The sequence below is a fragment of the Elephas maximus genome, chromosome 9 (assembly GCF_024166365.1).
Source record: "Elephas maximus indicus isolate mEleMax1 chromosome 9, mEleMax1 primary haplotype, whole genome shotgun sequence".
NCBI lineage: Eukaryota > Metazoa > Chordata > Mammalia > Proboscidea > Elephantidae > Elephas > Elephas maximus.
In genome coordinates this window covers 2,527,410-2,547,779 of record NC_064827.1, presented here as the reverse complement: position 1 = coordinate 2,547,779, position 20,370 = coordinate 2,527,410, and the positions used below count along the sequence as shown (strand labels likewise).

At 48.9% G+C, this 20,370-nt stretch overlaps 1 protein-coding gene across 1 annotated transcript in view; it reads left to right on the top strand.

The window, feature by feature from the left end:
- The first annotated feature begins 833 nt into the window (after window positions 1-833).
- NACC2 (NACC family member 2) overlaps window positions 834-20,370 on the top strand; it is a 40,278-nt gene continuing 20,741 nt past the window's right edge. Inside the window, exon 1 of the mRNA XM_049895479.1 lies at window positions 834-1,716. Within this exon, the coding sequence (XP_049751436.1) occupies window positions 834-1,716 (883 nt within the window). The remainder of the gene's footprint in view (window positions 1,717-20,370) is intronic.

Genomic DNA, 20,370 nt, shown 5'->3' with positions numbered 1-20,370 from the left:
GGTCCAGGCGCGGCTCAGAGCCCCCCTCAGGCTCCGGGACTTCTTGCGGGGTGGGGGACAGGGGTGGCAGAGCCCTTGGGGAGCCTGGTTGGGGTTTCCTGCTTCAGCCTACTTCCCTGGGTGCCCCCGTCCCACCCTACCTTCTCCTCAGCGGGGACGCAGCTGTCAGCTGGTGTCCCCGCGGGGCAGAATCCTGCCCCCCACCTCTGCCTAGAGAGAAAAAGGAAAAACAAACCGGAAACCCAACTCCATGGCTGCGCCCTGCCCACCAGCCCGCTGAGGGCAGCAGCAGTATGGGGTCCTTTGCAAGCCATAACTTTTTCCTGGGGAGCAGAGTGGCTCCCTGCTGCCCCTCCCCCGTCCATGTCCTCGTGCGGGTCACAGCTCTATCATTGGTCTTCTGTGCTGCAAGCAGGGCTTGTAGCCCCCCATAGACTCGGGGAAGGGCTTTTGCAGCATCCCAGGGGCAGGGGGAGTTTGGGGAGCCTCTGGGCGGCAGGCTGGGAGTGAGGCTCTTGTCTTCTGGTGTCTTCTGATGCAGATCTGCTTTGCTCTGTCTTGTCTCAGCCTCAAGACCTGGAGCGGGGGAGCCTTCTCTGGGGGCGGGTCCGGCCAGGGAGGGGCCAGGGGAACAGGCAGTAAAAGCGGGAAAGGGGCACTTGGGGGACAGAGCTTTTGAGGTTGGCACTTGAGGGTGGGCCAGTGGGGGGCACTTCCAGGAGCACCCAGCGGGACTCTGACCTTGTGTCCTACGCCTTCTCCGCAGATGAGCCCCGTCGGGCTGCTCCCGCGCTGAGAGTCTGAGGCGCGCCTGCCAGCGCCCGCCGCCCGCCATGTCCCAGATGCTGCATATCGAGATCCCCAACTTTGGGAACACTGTGCTGGGCTGCCTGAACGAGCAGCGCCTCCTGGGCCTCTACTGCGATGTGTCCATCGTGGTCAAGGGCCAGGCCTTCAAGGCCCACCGAGCCGTGCTGGCCGCCAGCAGCCTCTACTTCCGCGACCTGTTCAGTGGCAACAGCAAGAGCGCCTTCGAGCTGCCAGGCACAGTGCCACCAGCCTGTTTCCAGCAGATCCTGTCTTTCTGCTACACGGGCAAGCTGACCATGGCAGCCAGCGAGCAGCTCGTGGTCATGTACACGGCCGGCTTCCTGCAGATCCAGCACATTGTGGAGCGTGGCACTGACCTCATGTTCAAGGTCAGCTCACCCCACTGCGACTCACAGACCGCCATGATTGAGGACGCCAGCTCTGCACCCCAGAGCCCCTGCAACCAGCTGCAGCCTGCCGCTGCCACGCCCTATGTCGTGTCCCCCTCGGTGCCCATCCCGCTGCTGACCCGCGTGAAGCACGAAGCCATGGAGCTGCCGCCAGCTGCTGGCCCTAGCCTAGCCCACAAGCGCCCGCTGGAGACGGGGCCCCGGGACAGCGTGGCGGTGGCAGCAGGCGCCACGGTGGCAGCTGGTGCAGCCCCCCTCAAATTGCCCCGTGTTTCCTACTATGGGGTGCCCAGCCTGGCCACCCTCATCCCCAGCATCCAGCCGGTGCCCTACACCCAGGGCGAGAGGACCAGTCCGGGGGCCAGCAGCCTGCCTACCACTGACAGCCCCACCTCCTACCACAACGAGGAGGACGAGGAGGAGGATGAGGCCTACGACACAATGGTGGAGGAGCAGTACGGCCAGATGTACATCAAGTCAACTGGCAGCTATGCAGGTAAGGGCGGGCCACCCTGGGCCCAGCCATCCGGAGGTGGACACCAGGCCAGTGTGGGCTTTGGGGCACATAGCCCTGATGTCCAGCTCAGGGGCCAAGATAGCTGGGGAGGTTGCAGGGCTGGCGGAGGGTGCAGGGGAGAGCCTGCAACCCAGGCTCAAGGAAGTAGCAGGAGCCAAGACCTGGGGGCAAGCAGGGCCTAGAACGCCGAGTCGAGGTGTTCAGGCTCAGTCCTGGATGAGGTGAGGGGTGTGGGAAAGTGTAGAGGGGGCATCAAAACCCACTAGAAGGTGCTGAGAAGCACATGGGACACTGTCCTTGTTTCCACAGGACAGATGAAGAGACAGAGGGTCTCAGTGGTCCAGGGACCTGCCCGAGGGCTCTTAGGGCCCTGTGTGGCTCCAGGGGAGTCACTTGCCTGCTCTAGGCCTCAATCTCCCTGTCACCCAGCACCCTGTGCACCACCACAGCTCCTGGCTTCTTAGCCTCATCGCTCCTCTACTGGTGCCGGTTTGGCTTTCTGACTTGATGGCTGAGGTGCCATCTCAGGGAAGCCACAGTATCCCCTAGACCTGTCCCATTCACTGCCACATCCCTGGGCCCAGCACAGGGGACAGACTCAGAAAGTGCCCGTTGAGCTCAATGAAGCCCCCAGGAACATCTGCCCCGAGTTGTTCTTCATTTGGGGGATTCCCTCATTTGGGACCTATAAGTTCAGGATACCTTACTTGGGTCTCTCATCATTACAGACTGAGTTCATCCTGTAGTCAGCTCAGGATTTGTTGGCTAGAAGGTCCTGCAGTGGGGGCCTAGGCCTGGGTCCCCCCACAGTCCCTGTGAGCATGTGGGCCACAGCCCTCCCTTAGTTTGTATGTGGGGCCCACACTGCTGCCCAGGGATTGGTGTTTCCATGAGACAAGGGCAGAGAGTGGGGTGGGAGCAATGCCCAGAGCTGGGGGCTCTGCTCACCTGCGTCCCACATGCCCTGGGACTTGATGGGGCGGAAGCCTTGGTCTGGCATCCTCCTCCCCCCTGGTCTCCTCCATCTCTGGCAGGGGCAGCTGCCTCAGGACAGGGGAGCAGACTGATCGCTGGGGCTGGGCCCCACCTGACCCATCCTCCTGGCTCTGGGCGAGCACAGCTGCCCTCCAGTGCCCTGGCTCAATGGTTCTTTGCCTCTGGAGCTCAGAAACTTAGTTAACTGGTGGTGGTGGGGTGCTGGTGCTGGTGTGCCAGAGTCAATTCTGACTCAAAGCGACCCTATAGGACCCATAGGGTCTCGGAGGCTGTGATCTTGTAAGGAAGCTGATTGCTGTTGTCCCGTATGCATGAATTCCAGAGTGCTAGTGGCAGACGCCTCAGTCTGGGCTGGACTTCTTTGGGGGGTGGGAGGTGAGAAGGCTTGGTTTTCCTGACACCAAGAAAGCTGCAGCGATGCCGGGCCTCCCCAGCAGGCCCACAGGGCTCAGGCCGTGCCGCTGAGAGCTGCAGACGGCCCACCCCCGGCCTTGGAATTTGCTGGCGTGCAGTTTCCTCTGCCCCCTGCTGACCGCTGCCCCAGGGGGCCAGTGGGCCAGCCCAGGCCACAGGGGGCTAGTGGAGCTCCTCAGCCTCATACCAAGGGAGCCCCGGGACGGGGGCTCCTCTGGGTTCTAATCCCAGGGCAGAGCTGATGGGCCACTGGGCAGTCCCTGACGGTTCCACCCCACCCCAGTGCCAGGCTGAGCAGATGCCCAGGGCCTAGGGGTGAATGGGGAGCCAGGACTGGACCTCAAGTCCTCCCTGTGGAGCTGCCCTCTTGTTGGAGTGCTGATCACAGGCAGCATGTGGGCGGGCACCTGCCGCAGCGCTGGCTGAGCCAGGAGCGCTGTGTGTACCTGGACACCTGCCTCACCTGCCGCAATGATTGCTCTGAGCACTGACTGAGACAGTGGCCAGGAGGGGGCTTTGCAGAGCACAGGTTGCAGCGCAGGTGGGTCCAGGGGTGTGCTGCCCTGAGCCCCACCTCACGAAGGTCATTCTCAACAGCATTCCCCCGCTCATACCCAGACAAGGCACAGCCTCTTAGGAGGGGCATGGGGGAGCCGTGAGACCACCGGAGTCTTCTGCCTTGCCCGTTCTGGCCCAGGCCCTTCCCAGGGGTAAGAGGCCGTGGGTCTGGGGGTCATCAAGGAGGCGTGTGGTACATGGGCACTCTGCATTCAGTGGCCTGGTCTGCGGGTGAGCTCGGGGTGGCCTGTTGTCTTTCTTGCCAAGGTTCTTGTGTTTGGCTCCTAACTGGGGCAGAGAAGGGGGTGCTACTTCTTGGTTCAAATCTGGGTTACCAGCAGTGACGTCGCTGCCATCGCTGGTGCTGGGGAGAGGTTTGGGGGAGGGAGGCCGGCCACAGGGCGAGGAGGCAGGGGAGGGTGCATCACCCAATGCTGCCCCCACCCCCCAGTTCCTGAGGCCCCTTCTGCAGCCTAGCCTGGCCTAGCCTCTCTTTGGGGAACATGCTCACGCTCACCAGCCTGCCGGCTCCCCTCCGTGGCCCAGGGGCCTGTGTAAGCATTGGGCAGGGCAGCTCTGTGAACTGGTAGAATCCAGGTGTTCTAAGGTGCCCTGTGTGATGCTGAGCCATGTGGTAGCTTTGGCTGAGTCCTGTCTTTCTGCCTCAGTTTCCCTACCTTTCAAGTAAGAGGTTGGCCTGGGTGATCCCCAAGTGTCTTATTATCGGGGCTCACCGTGTGCAGAAAAGTTAACACAGTGGCAGTGATTGCACCCCACCCCCATCAAGAGCCGTGAGGGGCCTGTCCTGTGTGGTCAGCACTGGTTTTGTGACATAGAGGAATTGTTGGGTTGAGGCTTTTGACCACCACCCCACCCCGATCCTGGCCCTGGCCCACCCCCTCCCAGCACCATGGCTGTGGTTGCAGGCCGTTTTCTCCTGTTTATTTCTGTAGGCGCCCCTCACTCATTCTGTCCCAGCCCCCTATCATCGCCCCACCAGGAGATACCACCTTGCGATTTATTCAGCCCCCCATCGAAGGATGTTCTGGTTGTTTCCAGTTTGTTGTGTTATGGAATGATGCCATCGAGAAGGCAATGAATGAGGATGGTACGCCTGTGGGCCCGAGTCCAGAGCCTTCCCCACCCTGTGTCCTCCATGGGGCTTCTCCTGGGGTCCCAGGCAGGGTGTGGTGCCGCTGAGCTGGCACTGGGCTGTGGGCCCTCTGCTGCCACTGGCATCTGCCTCTCACCCACTTAGGCCTGACCCATCATCACTTCCTGTGGCCAGTGAGGCACCTTTCTCAGGTTCAGGGAGGAGCATTCAGGATGACATAAAATGACCTTCTCTGGCCCAGAAATGGAGGAGCTGGTGCAGTTACCTCGGGCTGATGCTGAAATCTTCCAGGAGCGAGGCACTGGTGTGCACGTCTTGGGGGGGCTCGGGGTGGGGGCCCTGGGTCCGACTGGAGGCTGTGGATACCTGCCTCTGACCCACATGGGGCACCTTCCATCCATCCTCCTGCACCACCTCTCCTGGCTGCTCCCCTCAGGTGCTTCAGGCGCCCACGCCCCAGCTCCTAAGGGCTTGGGGGCCGGGTGGGAGTCTGCCAGTAAAGGTGTCCTACCAGATTCGAGGGCCCCGCGTGGGCCAAGGCAGTGGGCTGAGTGGGCAGGGCACGTGCAGAGGGAGGTGCCCTGGCCACATTGAGGGTCTCTGCTCGCGGTCTCCATTTGTCTCCGTGTTCATTGGGCACCTCTGTACCAAGCTCGGTGGTCCTGGTCCTGATGGGTTAAGCCCTGCCACCCCTGCCGTCGCATCCATGAGTGACATTTTATCGTTGTTGAGAATGTACACAGCAGCACATACGCTGATTCAATAGTTTCTACATGTACAATTCAGTGACAAGTGATTACATTCTCTGCTAGTTAAGGTAAGCTGTTGTTTGGTCTTAAGAAGACTTCAGAGGATATTTTTGGTTTAAGGTTTAAAGATTATTTCAGGGCAGTAGTTTTGTGGGTTCCCTGAGGTATTTTAATCACGGTTGGGTCACCATCGTGACCCGTCAGGGAGAGCCTCGTGGTGGAAGCCCCTCAGAATGAGGCTTGCGAGATGAGAGAGGAGCTGCGCCCATAGGTGGCCCTCTTGTTCCCTAGATGGGGCTGGAGCGGCCTGGACACTTGCAGCACCGGCCCCTGGCCCCTGCAACCTGTGGACAGATGTTTGATCTAGGCCGGCAGATGTTGCTCCCTGGAGGACCGAGACACAGGCACTCCACCATCTTTATACTCTAGCTGTGCCTCCAAATTAACCCTTTCCCTGAAGGACAAATTGAATGGGGCAGGGGGCGGCGTGAGGCTGTCCTGACACACTAGGACCCCACTGCCCACCAGCCAGGGCCAGGTATCTGTGGTGGTCACCATCCCTGCTGGGCGTCACAGAGCATAGGGTGATAGGGGCGGGGTGGTGAGCCTGCGGGTGGCTGGCTGGTACTTGGGGGTCAGGTGCTTTGGGCGGGGTCAGGTGCTTGGCGGTCAGGTGCTTTGGCCACACAGGGCTGTACAGCCCCGATCCAGCCCGACCATCCAGACCCCCAGCACTAGATGCTATGATGCTCAGGACCTGCTCACAGTAGCACCCTTGTCACAGGTGTGGCCCACTCTGAGCACAGGCTGCAGACGGGCTCTGTGTTCCTGGAGACGGCTGTGGCACCAGAAGGAGAGGAGGTGGCCAGGGAGCTGCTGGGCCCCGTTCATCATGACATATGACCTGTGAGGTCCGCGCTGCATGGTTTGGCCTTACAGACGACGTCCGGGGCTCAGCAGCTGCTCCTGGCACAGGAGCAGAGTGTATCTGCAGCTCCCCCCATTACCACAGTGGGGCCCCCGCCTGTTGGGACTCCTGCCCAGGGAGCCAGCAAGATGCCTGACAGGCCTCTCCAGCCAGCACCTCAGCAGCTGGGTGAGGGTCTTCCTCCCTTGTGATAGCCAGGCAAGGAAGGGACCAGCCCTGGCTGTGTCTTGCTGGGTCCCCGGCTGCTCAAAGGTTCTGGTCCCTACCAGGGGTGGTCTTTGCGATTGCCCAGAGGTGAAGCCCACCCCTTTCTTTGTCCTGAGCTTCTGCTGGGCAAGTACAGGGCAGGATGTATCTTTGCAGCCTCACGGTTAACCACCCCATGTAGAGCACCCCAAGATTGCGTCATCTATGTTGAGGTGTCATTTATATGCAATACAGTGTCCTCACAAGTCTGTACAAATAGGGACACCCCTGGAGCCACCACCACAGCCGAGATGTAGGGCGTTTCCATCATCCAGAGAGGACTCTCCCTCTGCCTCTCTGCAGGCAGCCCCTCACTCACCCCCAACCTCCCCCCATCAACTCTCAGCCATGGGCTGGCTTGCTGCCACCCAGGGTATGTTTAGCTGTTCTAGAGCTTCACCTAAATGGAACCATACCTTACTAGTCTTCGGCTTCTTCCACTCAAGGTAGAATGCATTCGAGACTTTTCCATGTGGTTACATTGTTGTTACATGTATCAGTTCTATTCCTTCCTGCTGTGTTTATTAAAAGTGTTGATACATAAAGTACGTACTTCCCCAGGTTCCAGCGTGCACTCTGGGGATTCTGTACGATCAGTTACCCACCGTCGTGATCTGGGGCCGGTCACCCGCCCTCAGATGTTCCCCAGGGTCTTTGAACTGGATCCTCCCCTCCCCGCTCTGGGCCCAGACAGCCACAGACCTGCTTTCTATCACAATAGTTTTGCCTTTTCTAGAATGTCTATAAATGGGATCATACAGTATGTAGTTTTTTATATTTGACTTTTTCTCACGGAACACTTTTTGAGAGTCCCGCTGTGGTCGTGTGTGTAACTGCCTCACTCCTTTTCATTGCTAAGTGTTCTGTGTGGTGGGTGGACGTTGGGTGGCTTCCGGTTTGGGGCCGTTACGAGTTCTGTTGCTGTGAACATTTGTGTACAAGCATTCGTGCGGATTTGTTTTCACTTCTGTTGGGTAAGTAACTAGGAGAGGAATCGCTGGGTCACGTGGTAAGCACGCGGCAGTTAAACAGTTCTCAGGAGCCCTCGTGTGACTTTACGTTCCCGCCTGCAGTGCGTCAAAATTCCAATCGGTCCACATCTTCCAAGCTGTCACCAGCCCTTGGTATTGTCAGTCTTGTAAATTTTAGCCACTGTAGTGGGTGTACAAGGAGCCATGGTTGTGCAGTGGTTAAAGTGCCCGGCTGCTAATCAAAAGGTCAAAGGTTCGAACCCACCAGCTGCTCAATGGGAGAAGGATTTTGCAGTCTGCTTTTTTTTTTTCTGTAAAGATTTGTAGCCTTGGAAACCCTGTGGGGCAGTGCTACTCTGTTGTATAAGGTTGCTGAGTTGGGATCGGCTCCATGGCAATGGGTTTGGTTTGGGTTTTGGTTTGAAATGGCTGTACAGTGGGAATTCTATTGTAGTTTTAATTCGCATTTCCCTAATGGCCTGTGATGCTGAGTGCCTTTTCATGTGCTAAATAACCGTACTTTACCTCTTTTATTGTGACTTGCCTTTTCAAATCTTGTGCTCATTTTTTAAATGGGTTGTAGTCTGCATACAAGTTCTGTGTCAAATATAGGTATTGTGAATATTTTTCTCCTCTACTGACCTGCCTTTTTATTATCTTAATGGTGCCTTTCAAAGACCTTAACTTTTAAATTTTGATGAAGCCTAATTTACCGATGTTTAATTTTATGCCCAGTGCTTTTTGTGGCCTGTTTAAGAAATCTTTACCTACCCAAAGGCCACAAAGATGGGTGTTTTCTTGTAGAAGTTTTATAGTTTTTGACCTTAGGTTTTGAGTGAATTTTTGTGTGGGGCGTGAGGCTCGTTTTTCCCATGTGGATGTCCAGTTGTTTCAGCACACTTCCACACTGAATGTCCTTCGCGCCTTCAACGAGCATCAGGTGACTGTGTGTGTGCAGGCCCGTTTCTGGCCCTGTTCTCTGCCATCCACCTGTGGGTCCCTGCTTACGCCAACCCCTCCCCCACTGTCTGAATCACTTCAGCTTTAAAAAGTCTTGACATGGATTGGACTGGACAGTGGGTTGGAGAGGGATGCTGGTGAGGAGTGAGCTTCTTGGATCAGGTGGACACTTGAGACTATGTTGGCAACTCCTGTCTGGAGGGTAGATGAGAGGGTAGAGCGGGTTAGAAGCTGACGAAATGGACATGAATAGAGAGAGTGGAGGGAGGGAGTGGGCTGTCTCATTAGGGGGAGAGCAATTGGGAGCTGAAATGGACATGAAAAGAGAGAGTAGAAGGAGGGAGTGGGCTGTCTCATTGGGGGAGAGCAATTGGGAGCTGAAATGGCCATGAAAAGAGAGAGTGGAGGGAGGGAGTGGGCTGTCTCATTAGGGGGAGAGCAATTGGGAGTATGTAGCAAGGTGTATATAAGTTTTTGTGTGAGAGACTGACTTGATTTGTAAACTTTCACTTAAAGCACAATAAAAATTATATTAAAAAAAAGGCTTGAAATCAGGTAGTATAAATCTTCCAACTTTGTGTTTCTTACTCAGAGTTGTTTTGACTCTTCTGGTCATTTGCAGCTGGTTGACTTCCACCTAAAAGGTTGCTAAGGTGTTGATGGAGATTGCAGTCCCTCTGAGGAGCCTTCTCATCTGTGTAACTCTGTGTAGGTCTTCTTTAGTTTCTCTCAGATGATGTCTAGTTTCTGGTTTTTAGTACGGGACTGTCATACGGCACATATATGCCATACAGCTTACTCATTTCAAGTGTATAATTCCGTGATTTTTTAGTGTGTTCACAGAGCTGTGCAGCCACCATCACAACCAATTCTAGCCCATTTCCACCTCCCCAAAAGGCAGTCCGTGGCCAGTAGCTGTCACTCCCCATTTCTTCTCAGTGTTCTAGCCCCCCCCCCGCCCCCGCCAAAAAGGAAAAAAGCTAGCTGCCGTGGAGTCGAATCCGATTCATAGCAACCCTATAGGACAGAGTAGAACTGCCCCATAGGGGTTCCAAGGAGCCACTGATGGATTCCAACTGCCAGCCTTTTGGTGCAGCTGAGCTCTTAACCATTGCCACCAGGGCTGCTCCCCTAGCCCTAGGTAGCCACTGATCATTTGTCGCTGTAAAGTTGCCTCTTCTGGAATCCTACGCAGTGTGACCTTCTGCGCCTGGCTTCTTTCATTCAGCAGCATGTTAAGGTTCGTCTGTGTTGTACAAAGTATCAGTGCATCATTTCTTTTTATTGACAAGTAATCTTCCATTGTATTGGATTTACCACATCTTATTTATCCATTTATCGCTGATGGGCATTTGGGTTGTTTCTGCTTTCTGGCTTTTATGAGTCATGCTGCTGTGAACACTCGTGTGAGTTCCTTTGTGGGCCTGTGTTTGTATTAATCTTGGCTGTATAGCGAGGAGTGGAATTGCTGGTGTACATACTTTTTTAATGCACGTATTTCGTTTTCTGTAGCGATATTGTGAATTACTCTGTTTTGTAATTTCATTTTCCGGTTTTTGTTAGCATATAGAAATAAAATTGATTTTCATATATTGACCTTCTATAATCTTGCAAAACTTATGTAGTTCTAGTAGTTTTGTATAAATTCCTTACAATTTTCTACATACACAGTCTCATGTTTTTATGAATAAAGATCCTTCTCCTTCTTTCTCTTCTATCTGTGTTCTTTTACTTCTCTTTCTGGCTTCCTTGCACTGCTTAAGATCTTTAGTGCAACTTGGAACAGGGGTGCTGAGAGCAGACAGACCTTTCTGCTTTGTTCTCGGTCTTGGGAAGAAAGTATTCCTTTTTTGATCCTTAAGAATGGTGTTAGGTGTATTTTTGCATAGATGCCTTTTATCAGGTTGAGGAAGTTTTCTCCCATCACTAGTTTTCTGCGAGTTTTTATCATGAATGAGGTTTTTCTGCATCTATAGAGATGATAACGCCAGTCCTCTGTCAGCGTGTCATGGTATGGGGGCTTGTGTGTTGCGGTGAGGCTGGAAACTACGGCACCAGTATTTCAAATACTGGCAGGGTCATCCATGGAGGACAGGTTTCAGCGGAGCTTCTAGACTAAGACAGACTAAGAAGAAGGACCTGGTGATCTACTTCTTAAAAAAAAATGGTCCAGTGGAAACCTTATGAATAGCGGCGGAACTTTGTCTGATATAGTGCCAGAAGATAAGCCCCCCAGGTTGGAAGACACTCAAAATACAAATGGGGAAGAGCTGCCTCCTCAAAGTAGAGTCGACCTTAATGACATGGATGGAGTCAAGCTTTTGGGACCTTCCTTTGCTGATATGGCATGACTCAAAATGAGAAGAAACAGCTGCAAACATCCATTAATAATCGGAACATGGAATGTATGAAGTATGAATCTAGGAAAACTGGAATCATCAGAACTGAAATGGAACACATAAAGATCAACGTCCCAGGTGTTGGTGAGCTGAAATGGACTGGTATTGGCCATTTTGAATCAGACAATCATATGGTCTACTATGCCGGGAATGACTTGAAGAGGAATGGTGTTGCATTCATCATCAAAAAGAATGTTTCAAGATCTATCCTGAAGTACAGCACTGTCAGTGATAGGATAATATCCATATGCCTACAAGGAAGACCAGTTAATATGACTATTATTCAAATTTACGCACCAACCACTAAGGCCAAAGATGGGGAAATCGGAGATTTTTCCCAACTTCTGAAGTGTGAAATTGATCAAACATTGAGTCAAGATGCATTGATAATTATTGGTGATTGAAATGCAAAAGCTGGAAACAAAGAAGAAGAGTCGGTAGTTGGAAAATAGGGCTTTGGTGATAGAAACTGTGTCGGAGATTGAGTGATAGAGTTTTGCAAGACCAACCACTTATTCATTAGAAATACCTTTTTTTGACAACATAGATGGTGACTCTACACATGAACCTCACCAGAGTGAATGCGCAGGAATGAGATTGGCTACATCTGTGGAAAGAGACAATGAAAATGCTCAATATCATCAGTCAGAACAAGACCAGAGGCAACTAGAGATCAGACCATCAAGTGCTCATGTGGAAGCCCAAGTTGAAGCTGAAGAAAATTAAAGCAAGTCCCTGAGAGCCAAAGTAGAACCTCGAGTATATCCCACCTGACTTTGGAGACCATCTCAAGAATAGATTTGCCGTACTGAACACTAATGACCGAAGATCGGACGAGTTGTGGAATGACATCAGAGTCATCATACATGAAGGAATGACAGGAAAAAGAGAAAAGACCAAAATGGATGTCAGAAGACATTCTGAAACTTGCTCTCGAATGTAGAGTGGCTAAAGCAAATGGAAGAAATGATGACGTAAAAGAGCTGAACAGAAGATTTCAAAGGGCAACTCGAGAAAACAAAGTTAAGCATTATAATGAAATGTGCAAAGACCTGGAGTTAGAAAACCAAAAGGGAAGAATGCTTTCAGCATTTCTCAAGATAAAACTGAAGAAAAAGTTTAAGCCTCAAGTTGTAATATTGAAGGATTCCATGGGCAAAATATTGAACAACGCAGGAAACATCAAAAGAAGATGGAAGGAATACACAAAGTCACCGTACCAGAAAGAACTGGTTGACATTCAACCATTTCAGGAGGTGTATCGCATATGACCGAGCACCAGTGCTACTGAAGGAAGAAGTCCAGGTTGCACTGGAGGCATTGACAGAGAACAAGGCTCCAGGAATTGACAGAATACCAATGGAGATGTTTCAAGAAATGGGTGCAACACTGGAAGCATTTACTTGTTAATGCCAAGAAATTTGGAGGACAGCTACTTGGCCAGCCAACTGGAAGAGATCCATATTTGTGCTCATTCTAAAGAAAGGTGATCCAACAGGATGTGGAAATTATCAAATAATATGAATATCACATGCAAGTAAAATTTTGCTGAAGATGATTCTAAAACGGTTGCAGCAGTACTTCTACAGGGAACTGCCAGAAATTCAGGCCGAATTCAGAAGAAGATGGGGAATGAGTGATATTGCTGATGTCAGATGGATCTGGGCTGAAAGTAGAGAATACCAGAAAGGTGTTTACCTGAGTTTTATTGACTATGCAAAGGCATTCGACTGTGTGGATCATAACAGATTATGGATAACACTGAGAAGAGTGGGAATTCCAGAACACTTAATTATGTTGGTGTGGAGCCTATACATAGACCAAGAGTCAGTCGTCCAAGGAGGACGAGGGAATACTGTATGGTTTGAAATCAAGAAAGGCATGCGTACCGGTGTATCCTTTCACCGTACTTAATCTGTATGCTGAGCAAATAGTTTGAGAAGCTGGACTATATGAAGAACAGTGGAGCATAAGGGCTGGAGGAAGACTCATCAACAGCCTGCGTTGTGCAGATGACACAGCCTTGCTTGCTGAAAGTGAAGAGGACTTGAAGCACTTACTGATGAAGATCAAAGACCACAGCCTTCGGTATGGATTACTCCTCAACATAAAGAAACAAAAATCCTCACAGCTGGACCAATAAGCAACATCATGATAAATGGAAAAAATATTGAAGTTGTCAATGATTTCATTTTATTTGGATCTACATTCAATGCCCATGGAAGCAGCAGTCAAGAAATCAAAAGACCTCTTTAAAGTGTTCAAAAGCAAAGGTATCACTTCAAGGACTAAGGTACGCCTGACCCAATCATGGTATTTTCAGTTGCCTCATATGCATGTGAAAGCTGGACAATGAATAAGGAAGACTGAAAAATAATTGATGCATTTGAGTTATGGTGCTGATGAAGAATATTAAATATACCATGGACTGCCAGAAGGAAGGAAAAACACGTCTTGGGAGCAGTACAGCCAGAATGCGCTTTAGAAGCAAGGATGGCTAGACTTCATCTCCTATGCTTTGGACATGTTATCAGGAGGGACCAGTCCCTGGAGAAGGACATCATGCTTGGTAAAGGAGAGGGTCAGCGAAAAAGAGGCAGACCCTCAACGAAATAGATTGACACGGTGGCTGCAACAATGCACTCAAACATATCAACGACTGTGAGCATGGCGCAGGTCCTGGCAGTGTTGTATGTAGGGTCGATATGAGTCGGAACCGACTTGACGGGACCTAGCAGCAACAACAACAGAGATGGGAATGTGGGTTTTCTCCCTAATTTTATTAATGCGGAGTATTCCATTGATTAATTTTCAAATATTAAACCAACTTTGCAAACTGGGGATAAACCCCCAGAATGACGCGTCGTAGTTTTTATATGTTGTTAGACTCAATTTGCTGATATTTTCTTAAGGAATTTTGCATGTATGTTCATGAGGAATATTATAGTTTTGTTGTACTATTTTTGTTTGGTTTTGGTACTTGATGACAACTACCAACAACCTCAACAATGCCAACCTTATCCTCCCTCCTCTATTTTTTGGAAGAGTTTATATTATGTAAGTTTGATGTTATTTCTTCCCAAAGTGTTTCATGGAATTCCTTCACTGGGGCAGCCATTTGGGCCTGGTGTTGCCGTTAGTTTTTTTCTGGTCTGGTAATCCATCCAGAATTACATGTTGCATATTGTTGTTACTTTCTTTTGTTCCTTTAATCTAGAATAATTTCTCAGCCTTTATCTTTCATGACACTGGCTTTGAAGAGCATTGGTCTGTCATCTTGTGGGATGCTTCTCTGTGTGTGTTTGTCAGATGTCTTCTCGCAGTTGGTTCAGGCTGTGCATTTTGGTGCGAACACCACAGGAGCAACGTTGTGTCCTTTGCAGGCATCCTACTGGTGATGTTAACATTGATCGTTTGGTTACGGTGGCCTCTGCCAGTTGTGTTCTCCTTCGTAATTAATAATAGTGAGAAGGTACTTCAGGGCTATGTAAATATCCTGTGCACCGTCAACCTTTCACCTGTTAACTTCGGGTTTATTGGTTTTTCCTGTCTGAATTATGCCGATAATGATAAAAATGGCAGTTTCTAACTCCACAACTCCTGCGTTTATTAGTTGACATTCCATTGTAGAGAAGAGCTTCTCCATCTCCCCATGTCATGGACTGAGGTGTATGTTCTCCCTCCCCCCACCAGGTATGTCAACTTGGTGGGGCCGTGATTCCCAGTATTGTCTGATCGTCTACCATTTTGTCACGATGTGATTTTCCTATATGTTGTAATCCTGTCTCTATGATGTTGATGACATAGGATTACCGGTGGTTACGTTAATGAGGCAGGACTCAATCTAGAAGATTAGGTTGTGTCTTGAGCCAATCTCTTTTGAGATATAAAAGAGAGATGTGAGCAGAGAGTCAGGAGGACCTCATACCACTAAGAAGGCAGTCCCGGGAGCAGACCATGTCCTTTGGACTTGGGGTCCCTGCACTGAGAAGCTCCTGGACCAAGGGAAGATTGATGACAAGGACCTTCCTCCAGAGCCGACAGAGAGAGAAAGCCCTAAATTTAGACTTCTAGCCTACTAGACTGTGAGAGGACAAATTTCTCTTTATTAAGAAATACTTGTGGTATTTCTGTTACAGCAGCACTAGATGACTGAAACCCCATTTACTTATCTAACATTTGATTTATTCATTCTTTTATTTCTTTGGTATCAGAATGGTCTTTCCCTCTCTCTCATTTTTTTATTGTCTTGGATAGCAAAACATTCCAGGCTTATCTTGTACATTGTGTGATCCAGCTCTGGAATCTGCCATTTTTCCCGTGAGTGGGACATGGTACTTAGAATCCAAGCTCTGGGTGCTAGGGTGCTCATTGTTGCTGGAGTGTCATTGTTTTTACACCCTGTAAGCAACCAGAGCTAGAAATGTGTATATTTTGTAAAAAGTGTGGGTTCATACTAGTACCTCCAATACCAATTCAACACGCTGGGGTTCTTCCTAGCTCTCTTCTTTTTCTGTATATCTTTATCTTCTGAGTCTACTCTTTTTCTTACAGATTGCTTTATAAGATCTGTAGTCCATCTGGAATTGATTTTTGCATGTAGTGGGATATAGTGGCAATTTTTTTTCCCATGTGAGTTTCCTATTGACCTACCACTTTTTTTTTTAATTAGTTTATTGTGCTTTAAGTGAAAGTTTACAAATCAAGTCAGTCTCTCATACAAAAATTTATACAAATTTTCTAGGTACTCCCAGCTGCTCTTCATCTGATAAGACAGCACACTCTTCCTCTCCACCCTGTACTCCCCGTGTCCATTCAACCAGTTCCTGTCCCCCTCTTGCTGCTTATCTCACCTCCAGACAGGAGCTGCCCACATTGTCTCATGTGTCTACTTGAGCCAAGAAGCTCACTCCTCACCAGCATCATTATCTATCTTATTGTCCAGTCCAATCCCTGTCTAGAGAGTTGGCTTCGGGAATGGTTCCAATCCTGTGCTAACAAAGGGTCCAGGGACCATGACCTCCAGGGTCCCTCTAGTCTCGGTCAGACCATTCAGCCTGGTCTTTTTACGAGAATTTGAGATCTGCATCCCACTGTTCTCCTGCTCCATCGGGGATTCTCTGTTGTGTTCCCTGTCAGGGAAGTCATTGGTTGTAGTCAGGCACCATCTAGTTCTTCTGGTTTCAGGCTGATGGAGTCTCTAGTTTATGTGGGCCTTTCTGTCTCTTGGGCTCATAATTACCTTGTGTCTTTGGTGTTCTTCATTCTCCTTTGCTCCAGGTGGGTTGAAACCAATTGATACATCTTAGATGGCTGCTTGCTAGCGTTTAAGACCCTAGATGCCTTTCACCAAAGCTAACACCACTTTTTGTTAAGATTCTCTTCTCCCCATGCCCTGCAGTACCTCCTTTGTTATCTGTCAGGTGCCTGTAAAATATATGAATTTATTTCTGAACTCTATTCTATTCCATTGGTCTGTTTGTTTAGCCCTGTACTAGCACAGTTTTATACTTGGTTTTCATATCTGGAAATGTAAGTCCTTCAGGAGTTTTGTTCCTTACAATTGCTTTGGCCCTTTTTCACTCTGCATTTTCCTGTGTCTTTTAGAATCAGCTTGTGAAATTCCACATTGGCCACAATTTGTTTTCAGTTACACTGACTCTATGGATCAATATTGGAGAATGGACATCTTTACAATATTGGGTTTTCCAATCCACGAACATGGTACACCTTCCATTTAGCCACATCTTTTTTCCATTTTTCCTGGGAACGTTCTGTAGCTCTCCACACATCTTTTGTTAGATTTAGTCCTAGAAATTTATCTTTTCTCTTAATCTTCATAGTATTTATTGTGCGTTAGGTGAAAGTTTACAGAGCAAATTAGATTCCCATTTGATAGTTTGTACAAGAAGTATTTCATGGCTTCATTGCCCACAATGTGTCAGCACTCTGCCCATTTCACCCTGGCTTCCCTGGTTCCTTTTGTCCTGCTCTACAACTTCCTGCCTTCTTACCTTTGCTTTTTAGCAAATATTGCATTTTTGATCTCTTATAATTGATTATTCTAAGGAGCACATTCCTCTCAGGTGTTACTGTTTACTTTATGGGCTTGTCTGTTGTTTGGCTGGAAGCTGGTCTATGGGAACAGCTTCATTTCCAGGTCAGAAGGGTGTTTTAGGGCCATAGTCTCAGGGGTTCCTCCATTCTCTGTTAGACCAATGAGTCTCGTCTTTTTTTGTGAATTCCGTCTTTTGTTCTACATTTTTCTTCTGCTGTGTACCCTTTGTTTTAATCCCAGTCAAGTGCGTTTGTTAGTGGTAGCTGGGCACCATCTAGTTCTTCTGGTCTCAGGGTCTTGTAGGCTGTGGTTCCTGTGATCCATTAGTCCTTTGGACTAACTACTCCCTTGAGTCTTTGGGTTTTTTCACTCTCCTTTGCTCTGGACTGGAAGAGACCAATAATTGTTTCTTAGATGGCCACTCACAAGCTTTTAAGACCCTAGATGCTACTCACCAAAATAGAATGTAGAGCATTGTCTTTAGGAACTGTGTTGTACCACTTGACGTAGATGTCTCCCGAGCTCTACGGTCCTTTGCCTTCAAGCCTAGGAATTTCATCGTGTGAAGTGTTTAGTTATGTCTGAGAGGCTTCCCTGACTCTGCCGCTTGTGTGCTCTGTTGTCTATATTAATATATGAGGGGTACCTACAGTCATGTATTTAGAAATTTCCACCACCAAACCTGTATCTGCCAGTGGGTGTGTTCCCGTACACCCTCCCTCACCTCTCGGCGTTATCTATTTATCTGTGTGTCCATTCATAAATTATTGTTTGTTAATGGTATCGTTACAGGACTGTCTGTGTTATATGGCTACTGTAGTTCCTTTATTGCTGCATTCTTCTCAGTGTCCTCTTGCTTGGTCATGTTGTGCTGACTTCATCCATATTATGTGTTGCCTTTCCCTTCACCAGTGTTAACATGTGTTTACTATCTATTTGGTAAATTTTTCTTCTTTCCGCTCCCATCCCCGGTAACAAAGAATTTTTTTTTCCTATGTGTAAATCTTATGTTGTTACTTTATAATAGTGGTCTCATACAATATTTGTCCTTTTGCAATTGACTTATTTCACTCAGCGTAATGTCTTCCAAATTCACCCATGTTTTGAGATGTTTCACGAATTCGTCATTATTCTTTATCATTGTGTAGTATTCCATGATGTATATGAACCATAGATTGTTAATTCAGTCATCTGTTGATGGGCACTTAGGTTGCTGCCATCTTTTTGCTATTGTGAATAATGCTGCAATGAACATGGGTGTGCGTATGTCGATTCATGTCGTGGCTCTTCTTTCTTTTTTTTTTGTACCACAGAGGGGAATTTTTATGATCTAGTAGCAAGGTTTTTTTTTTTTTTTTTGGTTTAGTAGCAGGAAGCAAGGTGGAATTCACCTTAATGATACATTTTATTTAATCCAATAGATTCAAGGATTTTGAGAATGGTGGAGGACCAGGCAGTGTTTCCTTCTGTTGTACGTCGGGTCGCTATGAGTCAGAACCGACTTGATGGCACCTAACAACAATAGATCCAAAATATTATTTCAGCAGGTAATCAATGCAAAAGTTAGTAATGAGATATTTCTTACTTTTGGGCTAATCTTTGAGAGCCAGTGTAAAACCCAAAAAAACCCATTGCCATCGAATCGGTTCCGACTCATAGTGACCCTATAAGACAGAATAGAAATGCCCCCATAGAGTTTCCAAGGAGTGCCTGGTGGGTTTGAACTGCTGTCCTTTTGGTTAGCAGCCATAGAACTTAACCACTAGACCACCAGGGTTTCCAAGACGCAGTGTACAGCAGCTTCATTTCAATCTGGTATTGGGGGTCAGGCCACACACTCTGGTGGAACAAGGCTGTGGCCAGGGAAGACACCTGCACTCTCTCTGCCTTGGTAGGGAAGTCTTACTTTCTTTCCTTTTTTTTTTTTTTAATTTTTATTGTGCTTTTTTTTTTTTTATGTACTCCTAGTTGATCTCCCTCTAATGATACAGCACACTCCTTCTCTCCACTCTATTTTCATGTCCATTCATCCAGTTTCTGACCCTCTCTGCCCTCTCATTTCCCCTCCTCCAGACAGGAGCTGCTCACGTAGTCTCGTGTGTCTACTTGATCCAAGAAGCTCACTCTTGACCAGTATCGTTTTCTACCCCATAGTCCAGCCTGTCCCCTGTCTGAAGGTCTTATTTCTTTAACATACATACCTAGAAGTGAGATTACTGGATCATATAGTATTTTGATTTCTAGCTTTTTGAGAAATTAACTGTCCAGTGTAATACCTGGCATATAATAACCCATTGCTGTCAAGTCAGTTCCGACTCATAGCGACCCTATAGGACAGAATACAACTGCCCCACAGGGTTTTCAAGGAGCGGCTGGTGGATTTGAGCTGTCGATCTTTTGGTTAGCAGCCAAGCTCATAACCACTGTGCCACCAGGGCTCCTGGCATATAATAGAACAAAAAAAACAAACCTGTTGCCGCCGAGTCGATTCCAACTCATAGAGACCCTACAGGACAGAGTAGAACTGCCCCATTGAGTTCCCAGGGAGCACCTGGTGAATTTGAACTACCAAACCTTTTGATTAGCAGCCGTAGCACCTAACTGCTATGCCACCAGGGTTTCTTGGCATATAATAGGTACACTGATACTTTTTGGAGCTCTGGTGGTACAGTGGTTAAGAGCTTGGCTGCTAAGCAAAAGGTTGGCAGTTCAAATCCACCAGCCACTCGTTGGAAACCCTATGGAGTGAAACTATTCTGTTCTATGGGGTCGCTATGAGACGGAATCGACTCCATGGCAGTGGGTGTTTGATTCCTTTTTTTACTATATTAAACTAACCTTGTGTTTCTGGAATAAATCCAACCTGGTTGTGATGATAGCATCCTTTTTACATATCTCTGGATTCAGTTTGCTAGTATGTCTTTTCTGTGTGTGTCCTGAGGTGTGAACTCCTCCTCTGTGTTCATTTCTTAGAAGGGGCGCACTCAGGCAGGAAAGACAAGTGAAATGCTTCATTTGCTAAATCAAAGGGAACCAGCCCATTTGTCTGGCCCTTGTCCTTGCTAACAAGGAAAACCACCTCCCCGACCTGAGCACCACCAGAGGCACCGTCAAGGCTGATATTCCCCCACCACCCCGCACAATGCAGACAACTGTGGGTGCTGGTCTAGATTCTAGGAACCAGCATCAGAGGAGGTGGGAATGATTGAAGTCAGAACCAGGGCCTGCCGACAGCAGTAA